Below are 19,625 nucleotides of genomic sequence, written 5' to 3' on the forward strand. Positions count from 1 at the left end.
TCGAACGACGTGTTCCTCGAGACGTGCAGCGGCTGCTCGTCCTTCGTCGAGTGGCTGATCAGCACGAAGCCGTCGACGAACGGGTTCGGCTGTGCCGTAAGCCTTCTTCCTGGCCGGGTCCATGTAGGGCAGTTTAGGAGTAGGAGAGGACCGTCGATGAGGCGCCGGACCGCCTTGGTCGAGACGGCGACGGCGAAGTCGGCAGGCATCTGGACCAGCGTGAAGCAGCTGGAGGAGACGATGAACGGCGCGCCCTTCAGCACCGACCGGCCCGGCAGTGGTTGTGCGGTGGCAGGCGCCGCTTGGCCTCCTTGGCCGCCGGTGGCTTCCGCGGCGCGGATGGCTCCCCGGTGCTCTGGGCCTGCAGAAGTGTCCAGTGTCCACGGCAGCTGCTGCACTCCGGCTTGCCGTGGTACGGTGGCGGCAACAACCCTGGTGGCACGGCCTTGGCTGCGGCTCTGCACTGGCGGTACCGCCATGACGGCAAGCCACGGGGGTGCAGTAACTTGGACGGCCGCACGAGACACGTAGCCTTTCTTGCTTGGGAAGACGAGGGCGTTGGATTGAGCTCTGGGCTGAAAAGTTCAGAGAGGTCGCCTTTCAACTCATCCACCGGCTTGTCGTGTCGGTGGCTTGGTACCTGCTGCTCGTAGGCTCGTGGCATCAAGAGAAGTGGGGGTGCTGGTCTGCTGGACCTGCTTGTGCTGGCGACATCACTGGAGTCCATGCGTCTGCTCTGAAGACGTCTCTTGTGTTGCCGGTGCGGTTTTTCTCTGTACAAGCACAAGAAAATCCATCAGAAACCTCAAGTGCTTGGCAAGCATCCAAATGCTAGCAATCAAAATTCAAAACAAGAGCGAAATCAGAGTGGGATTCGAGTTTACACATCCCCCGGGCACCATGTGTCTGCAGCAGCAGTACAGCAACTTCATATCATGAGTTGTGATGATGACGCCAATCATATGTGCAACTGATCACTCACAACAACACCCTTTAGATGAGATCGAGATTTTGGAGGAGGAAAATACTAACAGAAACAGCAAAGGATGGATTGGTCATCTCTTGAAAAAGATGGCAGTTCCTCGACGAGGGATTTTTGGGGTTTCAGTTGCTACTTGCTTGTGTGTTCGACTGTATTTTTTTCTTTCCATTGACCTTTGGCAGATCCTTTCCCATACTGGGCCATGAATATGCTCTTCTTGAGCGGCCCATGTTCTATTTACTACACGTCTACGGGCCACCGCTTCGTTAGACTTGCCGTCTCAAATCCTAACGATTTATTTATTTTGTGTTTCTTCTTCTTTAATTTAACAGAGCTGAGAGGTCCACTAAAAAGGCATTAGCAAGATTTTAGCGAGCATCAGGAGATAGGAATTGTATAGTCCACTTAAATGCTCACTCTTCTCGCAGAAAAGGGAAAATGATCAAGTGCTGACTCATGTGTCATGTCAGTATAATGGCAATCGTAGTCACATCTATAGACCCTTCACTCAATCGCAATCACTTTATCCGTTTAAACACACTTAGAGCACGCGGGCCTGGTCGACAACTGTCGATACGGATATGCATGGCCAATTTGAAAAGAGTGGCACCCCTGCTAGCCCCTAGAAGTAGACTGACTGATCCAAGGCTGATGGCACGCATGCGTCGCGGGATTTCTATTTGTAGACGGTGACCATGTCTTAAGACAAGTGTTAGGGCTGTTTGAATACGAGGTACTGGAATGTCATATCGGATGTTCGGATGTTAATTTAAAGGATTAAACATGAGCCAATTATAAAACTAATTGCAGAACATCTATACTAATTCGTGAGACAAATCTATTGAGCCTAATTAATCCATGATTAGCACATGTTTACTGTAGCAGCACATTGTTAAATTATGGACTAATTAGGTTTAATAGATTCATCTCGCGAATTAGACTCCATCTGTGCAATGAGTTTTGTAAATAGTCTATGTTTAATACTCCTAATTAGCATTCGATCATTCAATGTGACGGGTACTAAAGTAGAGGTGTATCCAAACACCCCCTTAACAACCTAATGGCAGCTGATGGCCAACCTTTTGGATCGATGCCTACTACTGCGTATATCGCCGGCCACCATGTGTCTGCACTCTGCAGCAGTACTACAGCAAACTTCGTATCATGAGTCTGACGATGATGACGCCAATCATATGGGCAACTGATTCCATCAACATCCTTTACCTATATGTAGAGCCACGTGGTTTCCGCACAGTAGTTTTGTGGTGCAATCCAAAGTTCCAGATCTAGGACGTTGGTTGGTGTTATGTGCAGTAGCTAGCCTCTCTGTAACCATTTGGCACAAAGTTCAGACTACCGGCTGAGCTCAACTTGCACGAAGTGCAGAACTTGTTTTTTCACGATCGAACAGTGTGCGCAGGGTGATTGTCGTACAACTGTACAAGTTTCTGAAGCTGTAGAGTGTAGACCACTACCATGTAGTACTACATCACCAGGTACGAGTACGACTGCCTAAAACTCAAACTGTTCATGTTGGTTTGCTGAGTCCGTCCAACAGGACCTATGGAGGCTCTCCCCTAGAGACCTTAGAGCTACTTGAACCATAGTAGCTAGTGACGTCTGACGTGTCCGACATCTACAAGGCTTATCCCTTCATCGTTCCGTAGCTAAAAATGGATCGACAAGCTGATCACCGAACCCGTTTGAGCATGCTAATTTTGTTGAAGGAACACTGCATGCTGGCAAGGTTAAGTACGCGCGTGCCTGCCGTGCCATCTCCCTAGCTAGCTTTCCGTCCATGACATTGCCAACGTCGCACGCACACGCTCACTACTGGGCACGTCTCCCTCCCGTCCCGATAGATCATATCGATCCCACCGCAAATGCGTGCCGATCCAGAGCGATCTTTCCTGACGAAACAAACGCCGACCGATCAACGGCGGCGACGTTGTCCATAGAAATAGCATCGCCGATAGAGTCTTTCCACGCATCGATCTTATGTTCCGCTCGATTTCGTGTAAATTTCAACCAACAAAATCCGAACGGAAACGAAATGACCGGAGCTAGCTAACTGGCGACCGACGTGATGCGTGCCGCGAGCGTATCAGTTATTCGTTGTCAGGCGCCGTGGCTCTGCTGCCTGGCTGATGACGCGAGCACAGCGGCACGGCGGCGGCGACGTGGAGGCGCGCCCGCGCGCTCGGCGTGCGTGGCCCGGCCGGCCCGTCCGCCCGCGCGCGCGCGCGCGCCGTTGCCTCCGCCGCACGGCGCGCATGCGCCGTGCCGGGACGACGGCGGCGTCGCCGCGCGTCCGGATGGCCACGGCCGCTCGCGCATGCCGCCAGGCCCCCCCTCCCGACCGACAGACCAAACGACGCCTTGCCATCCGGATCGAACCTCGCTCTCCAAAAATCTCCCGATAAAAAGATGAACTTTTTTGTAAGTTTGTGAGTTGTGACTGCGTCATGGTTCCAGACTTCCAGTGTGCTCTCCTCCATTGGGGGTCACGGCTATCTTGGCCGGATTCTTGCCATTGAAGGTTGGAGCTTTTTTATTTTTGAGGTGCGGCTAGTAACGTAGTAACGGATGCTTTCCTCCACATGTTTTTGGGCTCTTGCAACGCGTCCACTAGATGACTAGAGCGATGGTGTGTTGCACAAAATTGCGTGCTCTAGGAGAGGGTGTGAAGAAGCTAGCATGTGAAGTGGTCGAGGGCAGGATGGTCCTTTTTCTATTACTTTATTTCGATTTAGGAAATGAATAATGTCAAGAATATCAATTTCCTAAGGAACAATAAAAATATTAATTAGCTAGATTTCCCCTGATTTGCAAAAGAACGTTTGCATTAATGGATGGGCGCGAAACCAAATCGATAAAGAAGCGTGCTTTTTTTTCAACAAGCAATATTCGGTATGTTCAAAAAGCCTAATGTATTAAATTCAGAGCAACATGCCATTTCTACACCTATCTATGTGCCAACTGCCAATGTAGGTAAAAAAAGAATAACTACTAGCAAGAGCTGTAATTCGAAATTTCTACCTTTGTGTAAGCAAACTCAGCTCTCCGAGACAAGGACGGCATAGTTTTCTGATCTCGGGTTTCAGCACATGCTTACCTTGCATGCGGCGGCGCACAAGACACAGCATGTGGACGCTACGCGAGCCGCCAATGCTCTTTCCTGGTAATCCCTCCCCTCTCCAAAATAGATACAAGACAATCCGGGCCAGCAAACAAATCGAGAAAGAAGCATGATTTCCATCCCACCGCATCGAATCCTTTCCGGTTCCAACCCAAGCACAATCTCCACCGTCCCAAGTTGAACCAAATCATCCAAACGAATTCAATGGCCGACCACGAATTCAAACACTTCCACGTGGTATATACATGTATGTGCATCGCGGCTACTACCATAAATAGTTCAATTCGCCCAAAATCATGGCATAGGCTACTAAACATTGTTCGATTTGGTACCTATCTTGGGCAGCAGTAGTAAATGACTGCCCCTGCTCGATCCGTTTTTCTTTCTTTCTTTTGGATACTTTCTCGATCCGTTTTGAAAACAATCTTAGCTTGCAGATAGACAACGCCGATTCAATGCATGAACTGCTTTTGTCATATGCTACCTATAGCAATCAATTTTGCAGTTATTTTTAGTATTTAATTCCAGACCTCTTTTGAATTTAGCAGTGTTTGATTCGAACCAATGATTCAAATAAAAATTATCCAGCGGCGTGCTTTGTTTCCTTTTTTTTTTCCTTTTTATACGCACAAGCAACTGAAAATCCAAAATTGCCCACAGGCCACAAGGAAAGAGCAGATCCATCTATATATTCCCCGTTCCCCAACTCGACCTCGTTATATACAGAAGAATCCTCCCCTCATCATCGCGAGAATCCCAACGCCTATGGTTTATGCCGCATAGCCACGACGTCGCCCGCCGCCGCCACCACCCGTTCCTCCTCCTCGACGAGTCGTCTGCGACAATGGCAACCGCCGGCGCCGGTCCGACAGCGGCGGCCTCGGCGTCGCGCCAGCGGATGCTTCTCCTGATGGCGAACTACGCGGCGCTGCTGGTGGGGTCGGTCGCGTCGAGCCTGCTGTCGAGGTTCTACTTCGCGCACGGCGGCCGGAACCGGTGGGTGGTGACGCTGGTGCAGTCGGCGGGCTTCCCGCTCCTCGTCGTGGCCGTGCTATTCGCCGGCCGCCCCGCCGCCGCGCCGCGCCCGTTCACGTGGTTCTCGCGGCGGTTCCTCGCGGTCTGCCTCGTCATCGGCGCGCTCATGGGCGCCAACAACCTGCTGTTCTCGTACAGCACGTCGTTCCTTCCCGTGTCGACGTCGTCGCTGCTGCTGTCGACGCAGCTCGCGTTCACGCTCGTGCTGGCCGCCATCATCGTCCGCCACCCGCTCACCTTCGTCAACCTCAATGCCGTCATCCTCCTGACCATCACCTCGGTGCTCCTCGCCCTCCGCGAGTCCGGCGAGAGCCCCGAGGGCGGCGGCCGGTCGCACTACCTGATCGGCTACGTCGTCACGCTGGGCGCCGCGGGGCTGTTCGCCGCATACCTGCCCGTCATGGAGCTCCTGTACCGCGAGGCGGTGTCCGGCGGGTTCATCCTGGCCGTGGAGGTGCAGGCAGTGATGCAGGCCATGGCGTCGGTGGTGGCGGCGGCCGGGCTGGCAGCGAAGGGAGGCTTTGGCGGGGACGTTGCGCGCTGGGAGGGCTCCACCGCCCTGTACTGGGTCGTGGTGCTGACGCTGGTGCTGACGTGGCAGGCGTGCTTCATGGGCACGGCGGGCGTGATCTACCTGACGTCGTCGCTCCACAGCGGCGTCTGCATGACAGCCGTGCTCGTCGCCAACGTGCTGGGCGGCGTGGTAGTCTTCGGCGACGCGTTCGGCGCTGAGAAGGGCATCGCCACCGCGCTATGCGCCTGGGGCCTCGCCTCCTACCTCTACGGCGAGTACACCAAGAAGAAGGAGGAGGACGCCGCCGCCGACCTCGACGGCGTCCAAAAGAGCCTCACAGGTTGCGGTGCCGCCGGAGGCGGCGAACTAGAAGCCGTCTGAAACAAACTAAGGGCCACTGGGGCACGGATTCCATGTGATCCGGGGAGAAGCAAGAATTTGCAACAGAAAAGGGTGCAGTGCCCCAAGAAACAACGTGGCATTAGGTGCAGTGGTTGAGTCCCATGTTACATCGATGGATTACGCAAAGTTGCTCGCTAGGGACAAGAAGGGTGAAGTAACCCGACTTGTAACTGATGAACAGTGTGCTGGTGGCTGCTAGCTGGCTAGTGAGGTTTCATTACTGTCTGATCATCAAGGTTTAGTGTAGCATGGATGGGTGGAATACAACATGTAATCTTGTAAACCTGCTGTACTTCATCCTGGCTCATTACCATCACTCCATCAGTAGATGTTATTTCACACCATCTGTTTTGTTTCTCCTGCTGAATTGGGTCAACAGTTTATCTCCTAGCTAGGTAGCCTTAATTACATTTGAAAGTTGGTCTTCACTTTTTGACATTTGCCTCACCGTTTGCGCCTTTGTCTATGATCATCTTGAGACATCTCACAATATGCTTTGCAAATTATATATGCTAGTTGCACATGTTAGATCGAAACTGTTTTTAAGGGTGTTGCTGTCCTTCAGAAAAGTCTAGAAATAGTGAGCTGTTCAGTCGAGCTTTGTTACATGTTGGTTCCAGATCGTATGTCACTTATGTCTTCTCATGTTTTATCCGTTTGGATAATCTGTGTTCACCCTAGCACTGCCTGACTGCCCATAGCTTTCTACTCCCATCTCTAGCTGGAGCTAGCCACTGGATTCTTTGACTGTTGCCCACACCACTGAACTAATCTCTTCTTTGTCGTCTCCTGCCCTGTGCTATGTTCCTATACAGCAGCCCCGCCCGCCTTAACCCCCCCCCCCCCCCCCCCTGCCTGGCCTCTCTCTGAAACATGTGAAACCCCTAAAATGTTGAGTTGCTTATGCCATCCTCAGATGGGGAAGAGGAGCAGCCCAGCAGGCAACAACTCAGACCTTTGGCCTAATACCATAGTGAATCATATGCAACGACCAGTTTAACCCAAAAGATAGAGAAAACGGACCATTAATTCACTTATTATATCTCAACACAAACCCATCCTCACTAACCGCACCATCAGAAGTTCATCAGCTGCTAATCATTGCTATTTTTCTTTCTAACTTATAGTTTTCTTCGGTTTTATATTTAAAACGAGGATGCTCGGTGTCTACCTTTTCAACACACATGCACTTGTTTCAATTGTAAACAATTGGAGTAAAACTCCGGTTCATTGGATGGCTGCTTTTCGGTGGAAATAGCAACAATGATCATCGGCTAAGATTCGTGCGCTGAGATGCATGCACGTATGCAACACACAGAGAAAAGCTGCTCTTACTGTATTGCTATATACGTGAAACATTCCAATCATATCCCAATCTCACCTCAGGTACATGAACTTGCATTGCAAGTGACTTTGTCTGTCTGACTGTGATACAATAAGTGGATAGCTGCACAATACCACCCTATCCTGTAGCTACCAGGCGAAGCACAGATTTTGGTCAGCTGCAAAGAGAATAGAATATGGCCGGCGGCTTGGCAGGAGGAAGATGATCTGAAGCCCAAACCGAGATAACTACAGGCTCCGCGCACACATCGAGGTGGACTGCAGAGCGGCCGTGCGGAACTGTTAAGCTTTTCTGGTGAAATGATGATCGATCTCCAATCATTTGTGGGGTCGGTCACTGACTCACCGGGGTTTGAGGCGGCTGTCATCTTTCACGAGAAAAATCGGCAAGCAACATACAGATTACAGAGAGGAAAAAGGCAGGGCTCCGGCGATCAGGCGATGCGACACTAACGCCCTGATGGCAACGGCCAACACTGATCGATCGATGTGGTGGTCGATAACGATACGAGCGATGCGATGACGATTATTGGTGATCATCCGGGTGTCTTGTGCAGCGTTGTTGTCCGGATTGGTGACTCTGACCGCGACAGTTTGTGGGGGCGGATCAAGTGTGCGGCGAGTCGGCGACACGTACGCGGCCGTGAGAGTCGATCGAGCTGATGGTGCCCGGGTAATCATGCGTCTCAGCATTTGGGTGTTTTTGTTGCTGCTTTTGTTTGTTGCTGTCATTATTGGGTCTTGAATGCGACTCAAGTGTAGATTATTCATCTTTTAGATATATGATGTTTTATCAACGTCATATGGAGGGAGCGTGGTCCTTGGGTTGAAATGAGCAAGTAGCAAATTACACTAGGAATCAACTTCCAGGTTCTTCTCAAAAGTTAATTGGGGCGGGAATCATCACCAGCCCATTAAGCATGCATCCAGAACAATCAAATCACTAACATCACCCGAGTAAACCCATGCGAATCCATTGGCATTCCCAGAGCTGGGGCAAGTGTCAGCGGCCGCCGGAGGCGGCGGCCTGCCGCCAACGTGCCACACCGACAGCTCCCGTGCTTCTGCTGAATTCTGAGTGCTGCTGATACGCGTGGCCACACGCCCACACCCACACAGCCCACGGGAATGTATCCACCTGCACAGAACGTGTCCAGCCAGGGAGCCCAGGAGGCTGCCCAGGCCGGCCCATCATGCGATATGGATCTCACTATAGGGTTTAAAGACCAGGCGTACTTTACTCATTTCGAATCGAATTAACTACATCTGCATGGTCTCCAAAGAACAATGTTGAGAGAGCCTATACCAGCTGGTACGTGCGTGGAGTCTCTCCGACAGGCTGCATATACCTTCCGCTCTGGTCAGCAGCCGATCTAGGCCGGATTCGTGTGCCATCCGCGCTTCATTGCCAAGCGGCTCCCCCGAGCTTTGGTGTCAGCCAGTAAGCGCGTATCCGCCGCCAGCCAAGCCGCTCCCACCCGAAGGCGTTTCTTCTCCGTTTGAAACAGAGCCTGCGGACAATCTGGATCAGGCTGCTCAACGTTTCGCAGTAAATGGATCTCATCAATACGCGATCAACGGCAAAACCATCCTACACGGCGCCGAAACGAACCGACGTATCAGCGCTCAGCAGGGCAAGAGAGCAAACCTGGCGCCACGGCTGAGGACCACGGACCTGACCGTCAGGCCGGGGGCCGCCGCGGGCGATTCAAACGCGCCGCGCCGCGCCGCGCGCCTGCCTGCGCTGCGAGCCGGCCGGCGGCCGACACCGACCGGTTAAGGTTTGAAGCAGAGCGGCCTCGGGCAAGGCTGCAGGGGACGTGACAGGCGCCCAAGGACTACCTGCAGCTGCACGCTGCTCCTCCCCGTCATTCTCGCCGGGCGCCTCGCTTTGTCAGGACCCGATGGACGATCCGCGCCCCCATGGTGGAGCCGCCCGCCGGCCGCTGCACTGTCCACAGGCGGTGGGATAAGTTCCAAGCTCTCGCGCTTATTCCTCCGTGATCTGATCAAATTCCACCCGCAGCAGCCTTGAGCTTGGCTCTAGAGAGGCCGGCCAAGCTGACGACAAGCTGTGCGAGGCCTGGCCCGTGCGCCCGGCACTTGCAACACGAAGCAGCGAGGCCGCGCAAGCGACTCGGGCATGGCCATGGCATGGGTGCGGATGGGGGTCCTAACTTGAGCCATCATGACCAAATCCGCACGCTCTGATCCAGCACGATGAAACCAAGCTTCTTTTTAGATGAAACCAAGCTGGTGCTGCTAGTTGCAACTTGATTGAACCAGCAAAAAAAAAAAAATCCCGTGGGAGGGCTAAACCAACTTGGGGCCGGGTGTTCAGTGAGTCCTTTTGCGTCATTGCGTGTAAGCTCACGGTCACGATGCACACCGGGTACGGGCAAGTGGACGAGACAAACAAGCGGGTGGTGACAGGCGAGGCCGGCGAGTCCCTCTGCACGCCTCATGTAGAGATAAATTCACGGCTCGACCTTCAACTTGGCAAGAGGTGTCATCTAGATCCTTATACTTCAAAAATGCACATTTAGCTACAATATTTAGGCCTGAGCGTCGACACGTGTCCTAACGGACCCGGACCAGACCTGCTTGTGCACGTGGCGTGTCACGCTAGACGATGGCTGCCCACGGCGAACCCAAGGACAGTTTCTTTTTTTTAATAAAATAAAAAAACCCTCTCCCCATCGCCATCTCCTCCGCCCTTCTATGGCCACCACCCGTTCGACGGGTTCATCATCGCCGGCCAGGAAGATGGAGGGGATCGCATGCGAATCCTAGGACGAGAAGGAGGACGAAGGCGGCCGGTGGTGCAGAAGTCGTCTGCTGCGGCGGCGGTCGACGATGGCTCTAACCTTATGGAGGAAGACCGACCCTGCACCCTCGTATGGTGAGTTAATCCGATCCGAACTTGTGCAATTGGAGATGGATTGGTCCAATTAGTGCATGTAGGAAGGCATAAGATTCGATTTTTTGGGAAGGAAATGACGAATTTAGGGCATTTTTAGTTTGATTTAGGGTTTGGTTGGGGTTTTGTTGGAGTTCTGTTGGGATCTTGGTGGGGTTTTTGGTGGTGCTAAAGGAATCGCCTAATTTGTGGTTATGTTGTTTCTTGCCTATACAGGTGACAATCCCGACGAGTTCACAATAAAGGTTCATCACGGTGGTTTTTTTGTTGGGTTCGGGCACTTGAGGAGTTTTGTTAATGGGAAGGTTAGTTGCTTTGATCATTGTGAAGTGGACACTTGGTCGACATTGTGGTTGGACGACATGGTTGAGAACCTAGGTTACCCAAAGACACCAAATTTGAAGTATTATTGGCTGCTACCAAGGAAGAAAATTGCTGGTGGCCTGAGAGTGATAGTTGGTGATGCAGACACAAACGCTATGTGTTCAGTGGTGGATAGGATTAAAAATTTAGTAGTGTATTTGGACCATGATGATACTGTTATTAGTGGTTCTTGGGATGATGTTATAGTGAACCCAATTGCAGAACTTCCAGAGGTACCGAGCCCTGTCAAGGTGTAGCACATTTAGAACAATGATAGAGAGAAGCTACCAGAATTTTACAGGAACCTAAGTCCATGTCAAAGTACTCATGCTGATGAAGAGGAAGACAATATTTCTGATCAAGACAGTGAAGACTCTAATTTCTTTGACAGTGATAATGAAGTTGATGATGGAGATGATGACCTATTTGTTGATTATGTGGATGAGGATGTAATGGATGAGGGAATCTTTGGGTCCAAGAATACTGCCAGAGCAAAGAAAGCCAAGGGGAGTAGGCTGAAGGGGGTAGAACATTTATTGATAGCAGAGTTGTTATCTGATGATGATTATGAGGAGTTGCTACTTTCAAGTGATGACAGAGATGCACAAGTGAGTGAATATAAAGTTCTGTACATTCAGACTAGAAGATTTGAGTAACCGTGTATTCAAGGTGGGCATGGTATTTGAGTCAATGATGAAACTGAGAGCAGCAATTACTAAGTATAGTCTAAAGAATCGGGTAGAAATCAAATTGCTAAGAAATGAGAACAAAAGGCTCAGAGCTCACTATGCAGAAGGCTGCCCTTGAAATCTCTATGCATCATATGACAGCAGAGTGAAGGCTATTACAGTGAAGACATATGCTGGATGACACAACTGTCAAAAGGTATGGGTTTTGAAGAAGTATACTGCAAATTGGCTAGTTGACAAGTACCTTGAATCATTTAGAGCTAATGACAAGATGAGTATCTTCAACTTTACAAAAACAGTTCAGAAAGATTGGAATTTGACTCCTTCAAGAACCAAGTTGGTCAGAGTTAGAAGATTAGCTATGAGAATGATATATGCTGATGAAAGTCAGCAATATAACCAACTTTGGGATTATGCCCATGAGCTCAGGCGAAGCAATCCAGGTAGCTCATTTTTTCTAAACCTCCTTAATGGCCATTTCTCTACATGCTGCATGTCTCTAGATCCTTAAAAAAGAGGATTTCTCTCTGGCTGTAGGCCTTTGATTTGTCTTGATGGCTGCTACATCGAAACTAAAGTTGGAGGTCAGATACTAACTGTTGTGGGCATTGATCCCAATGATTGCATATACCCAATTGTTCTAGCTACGGTGGAGGTTGAATCAAAGGACACATGGAAGTGGTTCCTTGAGACCTTGAAGCAAGATTTGGGCATTGTAAACACTTATCCTTGGACTGTCATGACTAACAACCAGATGGTATTTCACCAATCTTACATTTTTTTCTTTATTATAACTCACTGTCTTTTTTCACCAATATTGCATTTTTCTTGTTATTTTAGAGCTTATCTCCTGCTGTTCAAGAATTTTTTCCTAAGTCAGAGCATTGCTTTTGTGTTAGACATCTATACTCAAATTTCAAGGATACATGATTCAAAGTTGAGATTTTGAAGAACCAGTTATGGACATGTGCAAGGGCCATTACAGTAGCAAATTTTGAGCACCACATGGGCAAGATGAAGGAGTTGAATGAAGATGTGTGCAATTGATTCCAGAGAATGCATACACACACATGGGTAAGGGCATACTTTGTAGAATTTCCCAAGTCTGATATCTTGTTGAACAATAGTTGTAAATTTTTCAACTAATACATTTTGGAAGCAAGGGAGATGTCGATTCTAAGTGTGTTTGAAAGAATCAAGCAACAACTTATGACTAGATGCCACAATAAGCAACAAGAGCTAGCTGATCAATTTGTAGGGCACATTTGTCCAAAGATAAGAAGAACCTAGCCAAGAATACGGAGTATGCTAATGTTTGCTATGCAGTGCTAGCTGGAAGGGGGTGTTCCAAGTTCTTGACAGGGATTTTCAATACGTAGTCAACTTTATAAACAAGGAATGTGAATGTAGGAAATGGAATCTGATTGGTATCCCATGTCAACATGCCATCTCCTACTTAAGGTATGAGAGGATTCCACCTGAGAGCATGGTTCATGACTACTACACATCGGAAGCTTTCAACAATACCTATGAGACCGACATCATGTTATGTAGAGATAAGAGCACATGGGATCATGTTGATGGTCCTGAAGTCAGAGCACCTGTTTATGAGAAGAAAGTAGTGTGGCGGAACCACCTCGGATTAGCTTGATTAAACAGGGTTAAGCCGCCTAACATGCGACACTCCTGCCTAACTTCGAGCTAACACGAAGTGCCGTCGGATTTCATCCGATTTAACCACTTAAACAGGATCGAGTTTAGCAAACTCACACGAAGGTGAGCGGTTACAGAGAATACAACAAGTCCACTGAGTTGAACAAGTTTTACCCATTTAGTTCGGCCACAAAATCCAACATCAGAGTTTTACGAGGCTTCAAGAAAACAACAGCGAAATACTAGCGGAAGACTTCGTCGGGGTCGGATGTCCGGGCGAGGCCAGCCAGAACATCACTGAGTCCTCTCCTCGCCGTCCGAGGAGGGGTCCCACTCGACCGTCCAGCCTGGCGGGAGCTGGGGCGGCCAAGCACCAACCAGAGAGGGGTCGGACGCAGCAACTTCACCTGAAAAAAGGAAGCCACAACAAGGCTGAGCTACTAAGCTCAACAAGACTTAACCGATAGGAGTAAAGGCTACTCCTCCTTCTAGACATGCAAGGCTTCTTGGTTGAGGGGTTTGGTTGCCAAAAGCACTAAGTAACCCTATTTCAGTTTTTAGCTCCGGTTCTATGTTCATTTACCAGTCTAGGTTGTGCAACCTATTCTAAGCATTCATAGAACCAAACAAGATGTTAAGATAGAACAACAAACATTTCCATCATCAGATTCCTCATTTACTCAGGGTGACATAGCGATCAAGCAATCTCAAACTGTGAGAGGCAGACGAATCGATTCGAGTTCTTTAACCATGCATGGTGAACCTAGCCTCACGACATCCGCGCACCCGGAGGTCGCTTCCTGTGTCGGCCTTCCCCATCAATCCCCTAACCCGTGTCGGGCCCATTTCCTTTGGTGCAAGGTTCCACAGACCCGGCCTCTGCCGTTCTGTGACCACACATTGCCACCACGTGCGACAACCAGCAGGGGAAACTCCGTTCCAAGAACAATGGGGCGACCGCTCACATCTAGGTCCAATCCGGTACTAGGCTTCCTCATCCTATACTAAGCATGAGGCTAGTACTTTCAAACACTTGATCACGAACACCACCACTGTCAGGCCTTAGCAAGATTTAATAGACAGACGGGGCGACCATCCGACCACCAAAGAGTTACCCAATACCCTGCCTCGTCCATCGTCCTTATGGTTATAACAGGAGAGTAAACATGCAACTCCTATAACTCGCGAGTGACAGGAAATCACTCGGCTTTTACCGTTTTCCTAGTTAAGCAATGCAACTACTCGGTCCCACAGCTAGTGCTCAGATCATGAGCCACTGAGTCATGCATCTAGGGTTTCACACAACTACTATACGTAAATGCACAAGCATGTTACAGAAGGCATGCGCAAGTCTGGTAAAACACATAGGACTTTCATGCAACCGGGGCTTGCCTTCAAGCAAGGAGGACGGGAACTGCTCGACTTCAGGGGCGACTTCAGCTTCGGAGGGCAGGAGCTCGGCTACAGCTTCTTCTTCTGGCGCCGGGTGAAGCTCGTAGAAACCGTTGGCGAGGTGCAGCTCTACACGAATGCAATGCAAGGGTTAGCTTAGACGGTTAGTTCAACAGCAACACTGGCTCGCCTGAGCCCAGAAACTTGCGACAAAAAGCAGGGGGTGATGGTGGTTCGAGAGCTGATGATGATCAAAAGGTAAGGGTAGGAAAGGAACTAGTGGTCTGATCCTTGAACTAGAGGATGTGATAACTGGGGGAGTCCTTAGACGCAAGCGCTGAAGGGTTCCCAAGTTTTACACATACACCCTCGAGTTGAAGAAAAAGATCACAGCCAAGCCCTCGGGCGAGGCGGACAAGGGTCGGCGGAACAGACAGGGTCGGGCGAGACGGAACCGGGGTCGGGCGGGTAGGAGGGGTCGGGCGAGGCGGACTGGGGTCAGCAACTCACCTTCTTCCTGAAAGGAAAGCGTGGGGTCGGGAAGAAGCGAACTTGGGCGGAGGGACTAAAGCTTCGAGCAAGGGCTAAAACTATCAATGCTCCGGCGGCGGCGCTGCTTCTTGCGGATCACAAGAGAGCTTGCATGCAGCACGGAGGAGCAAGATGCTGGTGGCTTGGAGAAAACTGAGGGAGAACTGAGAGAAGAACTCCTCAAGAGCTGGGCGGGTGGCTCTAGGAGCTTGAGCAGGGAGCTAGAGAAGGCTAAGGGCAACAAGAGCGGAGGGAACTCCGGCGACGGGGGCATTCCTTTTATAGCTGCTGGAGCAGAGGAACGGAAACGGCGCGGAGAGAGAGAAGGGGAGCGGCGCGAAGGTCGGGGAGAAGCAATGGAGTGCTCTGCCGGGGTGGCGATTGAGCAAAGAGGGCGGTGGTGCAGAACTCCGGGGGTGACGCCAGCGATCATTGCGTCCTGCCGTCAGGGCGGCGTAGGGGCGGGTAGACTGGTGGTTGAGATTTGGCGGAAAGCGGGCGTCGCCGTGCGGAAGAGGTGATAGAAGCGACCGGTTTAACGGCGCTAGAATCGAGGGCGCACAGGTGAGAAGACAGGCGGACGCGGGCGCGGGGGAGAGCGCGGAACAACAGATTGTCGGGCGGCCTCTGACAGAGCGGGGAAAGGAACTGTTGCGGCCGTGGTCGGGGTTGGCGGTGGAGGAATCGTCGTGTAGCGGCGACCAGGCGGCGCAACTGTGGCTGAAGGGACAGAAAAGACGGGCAACATCGGGCTCTGTGGCCGGGATCTGGTGGCGTGATGATGGGCGCGGGAGACGAGGCCTTGCAGAAAGGGGTGCAGAGGGTTTCTGCTGCTATTGGGGAAAGGGGGCGCGGGAACCCACTCTGTTGCTTGCCAGAGACAAAACTGAGCGACGGCGTCGGAGAAGACGAGCCACGCGGCAGGAAGACTCTGAGGCGGCCATGCAACTCGAGTGCGGCTGGCGCGGGGGATCTGGAAAAGATCTCGCGGGTCTACCGGTGGATAGATCGGATGGGTGAGAAAGATCAGCAGAATCCGACGGTGGACTGAGCTCGCCGGGGTCGGAAGAGGAGCGAAGCGGGAAAGGGGTCGGATCTCAGGGGTCGGGACTAGGCGGAAAACTGGGCACTTAGGTGCGGTCAAGCAAAACAGCTGACTAAGGTTAAGGGCTGCGATCAAGACTAACTGGGAAGGCTTAGGGGTCGGTCGTTACAGCCTACCCCTCTTAAAAAGAATCTCGTCCCGAGATTCAAAGGATCAAAGGGGGTGTGCTGTTCGTACCTCCTTGATGGGACAGAAAATCTGGGAACTGCTTGTTCAGATATTCGTCCGTTTCCCATGTTGCTTCATCCTCGGTGTGGTTTCTCCAAAGGATCTTGTACATCTTTACCACTTGGCGTCGGGTGTGCCTTTCCTTTTGGTCAAGAACTCGATCTGGGTACTCGGCGTAGGTCAGGTCGGGCTCTATCTGAAGCTGTCCTTGCTCTATGATTTCTGCGGGAACTCGGACACATTTCTTCAGTTGAGACACATGAAAAACATCATGTATGGCTGATAGCTGCTCTGGGAGTTGGATCCGGTAAGCAACGGGTCCACATATCTCCACAATCTCATAAGGGCCAACATAGCGGGGAGCTAACTTGCCTTTTATTCCAAACCGCTGCACTCCTTTGGTCGGGGAAACTCGAAGGTACACATGATCACCAAGGTCGAACTGCAGGGGTCTTCTCCGCTGGTCGGAGTAACTCTTCTGTCGAGATTGGGCGGCCTTGAAATTTGCTCGAATTACCTTCACTTGCTCTTCGGCTTCTGCCACTAAGTCAGGGCCATAGACCTGTCTTTCTCCTGGTTGGGACCAGTTCAAGGGTGTCCTGCATCTCCGGCCATACAGGGCCTCAAACGGTGCCATCTTCAAACTGGCCTGATAGCTGTTATTGTAGGAGAATTCTGCTAAGGGCAGACACTTGTCCCAGCTTTTATCGTAGTGGATAACACAGGCTCTTAACATGTCTTTAAGAATCTGGTTGACTCTCTCGGTTTGGCCATCGGTTTGAGGATGATACGTTGAGCTTCGGATGAGCTTGGTGCCCATAGATGCTTGTAATTGCTCCCAAAAACGTGCCACAAATTGAACTCCTCGATCAGAGACGATGGTCTTGGGTACACCATGTAGGGAAACTATACGGTCGAGGTACAACTCTACATATTGCTTGACTGTGTAGGTGGTGCGAACAGGAAGGAAATGTGCCGTCTTGGTCAGACGGTCCACTATAACCCAGATGGAATCATACCGTTGAGTCGTAAGGGGTAATCCAACTATGAAGTCCATGCTGATGTCTTCCCATTTCCAAGAGGGAATAGGTAGCGGCTGCAAGGTTCCTGCTACCTTCAAATGACTGGCCTTGACACGTTGACAGGTGTCACATTCTGAAACATAACGAGCTATCTCTGGTTTCATTCCACTCCACCAAAAGGTTTGACGAAGATCATGGTACATCTTATTGCTGCCAGGATGGATCGAGAACTTGGAGAGATGAGCTTCATCTAGGATTTGCTTCCTTAACTCGGGGTCGGCGGGCACTACTAGTCGGTTTCCATAATACACACCTCCCGTTTTGTCCTGACGGAATTAATTATATCCTTCATCCTTTACTGAGATCTTACTGATGATCTGTTTTATTTCTTCATCCTTAACTTGTGTTGACCGAATTTGGTCCTCCAAAACTGAGTCAAGGAAGATGTGACCAAGGGTTCCATGAGGAATAACTTGCAAACTTAGTTTTTCCATCTCGTGACACAGGGTTTTGGTGAAGGCTGTCGTCAACAAGCAGTTGCAATGGGGTTTGCGGCTGAGGGCATCGGCTACCACATTGGCTTTGCCAGGATGATAGTGCACTTCCAACTCATAATCCTTTATCAACTCCAGCCATCTTCTCTGACGCATGTTGAGGTCGGCTTGAGTGAAGATGTACTTGAGGCTCTTGTGGTCGGTGTAGATGTTGCAGTGAGCTCCCATTAGGTAGTGCCTCCATATCTTCAAGGCATGTATCACTGCTGCTAACTCAAGGTCATGTGTCGGGTAGCTTAGCTCATGAGGTCGTAACGCACGTGAGGCGTAGGCAATGACTCGGCTGTCTTGCATAAGAACACATCCGAGTCCAGTGCCAGAGGCGTCACAGTATACGTCATACGGCCTAGAGGGGTCGGGTTGAGCCAAAACTGGGGCGGTGGTCAGCAAGTGCTTCAGGGTCTTGAAAGCTTCTTCACACTTGGTGTCCCACACAAACTTGACTTCTTTCTTCAGCAACTCCGTCATCAGCTTAGCTATCTTGGAGAAATCCAGTATGAAACGCCGATAGTAACCTGCAAGTCCAAGGAAACTCCTGATCTGGTGTACTGAGGTAGGAGACTTCCATTCCATGACTTCTTGTACCTTGCTGGGATCCACGGCAATACCGTCCTTGGAGATAGTGTGTCCTAGAAACTTGACACTATCTAACCAAAACTCACACTTGGAGAACTTAGCATAGAGCTGGTGATCTCTCAGCCGTTGGAGAACTATATGAAGATGGTCGGCATGCTCTTCCTCGTTCTTCGAGTACACTAGGATATCATCAATGAACACCACGACAAACTTGTCCAGATCGGGCATAAACACCGAGTTCATAAGGTACATGAAATAGGCGGGTGCATTGGTGAGTCCAAAGGACATGACTAGGTACTCGTACAGTCCATACCTGGTAGAAAAAGCTGTCTTGGGTATGTCGCAGGGTCGAATCTTTATTTGGTGATAACCAGAACGAAGATCGATCTTGGAGAACACCTTTGCTCCGGCTAACTGATCGAACAAGACATCAATGCGTGGCAACGGGTACTTGTTCTTGACCGTCACAGCATTGAGGGGTCGGTAATCCACACACATGCGTAGACTGCCATCTTTCTTCTTCACAAACAGGGCGGGGCAACCCCAAGATGATGTACTGGGTCGAATGAAACCTTTTTCCAACAGATCATGCAACTGGGTCTTCAACACGGCTAACTCGGCGGGTGGCATCCGATAGGGTCTCTTAGATATCGGGGCTGTGCCAGGAATCAACTCTATGGAAAACTCCACTTCTCTATCAGGTGGCATACCCGGCAAATCTTCTGGAAACACATCAGGGTACTCACAGATAACAGGGAGGTCTTCTAGACGGGCTCCCAAGAGAGGGTAAGCATAAGGAGTCGAAGACTCAGGATAGTTCAAGGATAGGGTAGAACTGCCATGAGAGGGTGAGCTGATGTAAAGAGATCGGGCTGATGTATCTAGAGCAACATGATGTCGGGCCATCCAGTCCATACCAAGGATGACATCTATGCCTTCTAGGTCAAGGATGATAAGGTTTTCCTTGAAGAGGGTGGGGCCTAGCTGGAGAGGCACAAGAATAACGACCTGATCCGATGTTATCCTTCCTCCAGAAGTGGCGATCACATAGGGTTCCTTAGTGTGACCGACACTTAGTCCACATCTTTCCCTTGCCTTATTCCCGATAAAGCTATGAGAGGCTCCCGAATCAAACAACACAACAACAGCTTGATTTAAAACAAGGAAAGTACCCGTCATTACTGGCGCACCTTCGGGGAGTTCGGTCAAGCTGGTGTAGTTGAGTCGGCCTTGTCG

General features: G+C 50.6%; 1 protein-coding gene across 1 annotated transcript; it reads left to right on the forward strand.

Annotated features, from left to right (window-relative positions):
• The first annotated feature begins 4,867 nt into the window (after window positions 1-4,867).
• LOC101758626 (probable purine permease 4) lies at window positions 4,868-6,408 on the forward strand. Its single transcript, XM_004961210.2, has one exon. The coding sequence runs from the start codon at window positions 4,894-4,896 to the stop codon at window positions 6,049-6,051; it is 1,158 nt and encodes a 385-aa protein (XP_004961267.1). The 5' UTR covers window positions 4,868-4,893; the 3' UTR covers window positions 6,052-6,408.
• The last annotated feature ends 13,217 nt before the right edge of the window (window positions 6,409-19,625 follow it).

The sequence above is a fragment of the Setaria italica genome, chromosome III (genome assembly GCF_000263155.2).
Source record: "Setaria italica strain Yugu1 chromosome III, Setaria_italica_v2.0, whole genome shotgun sequence".
Lineage (NCBI taxonomy): Eukaryota > Viridiplantae > Streptophyta > Magnoliopsida > Poales > Poaceae > Setaria > Setaria italica.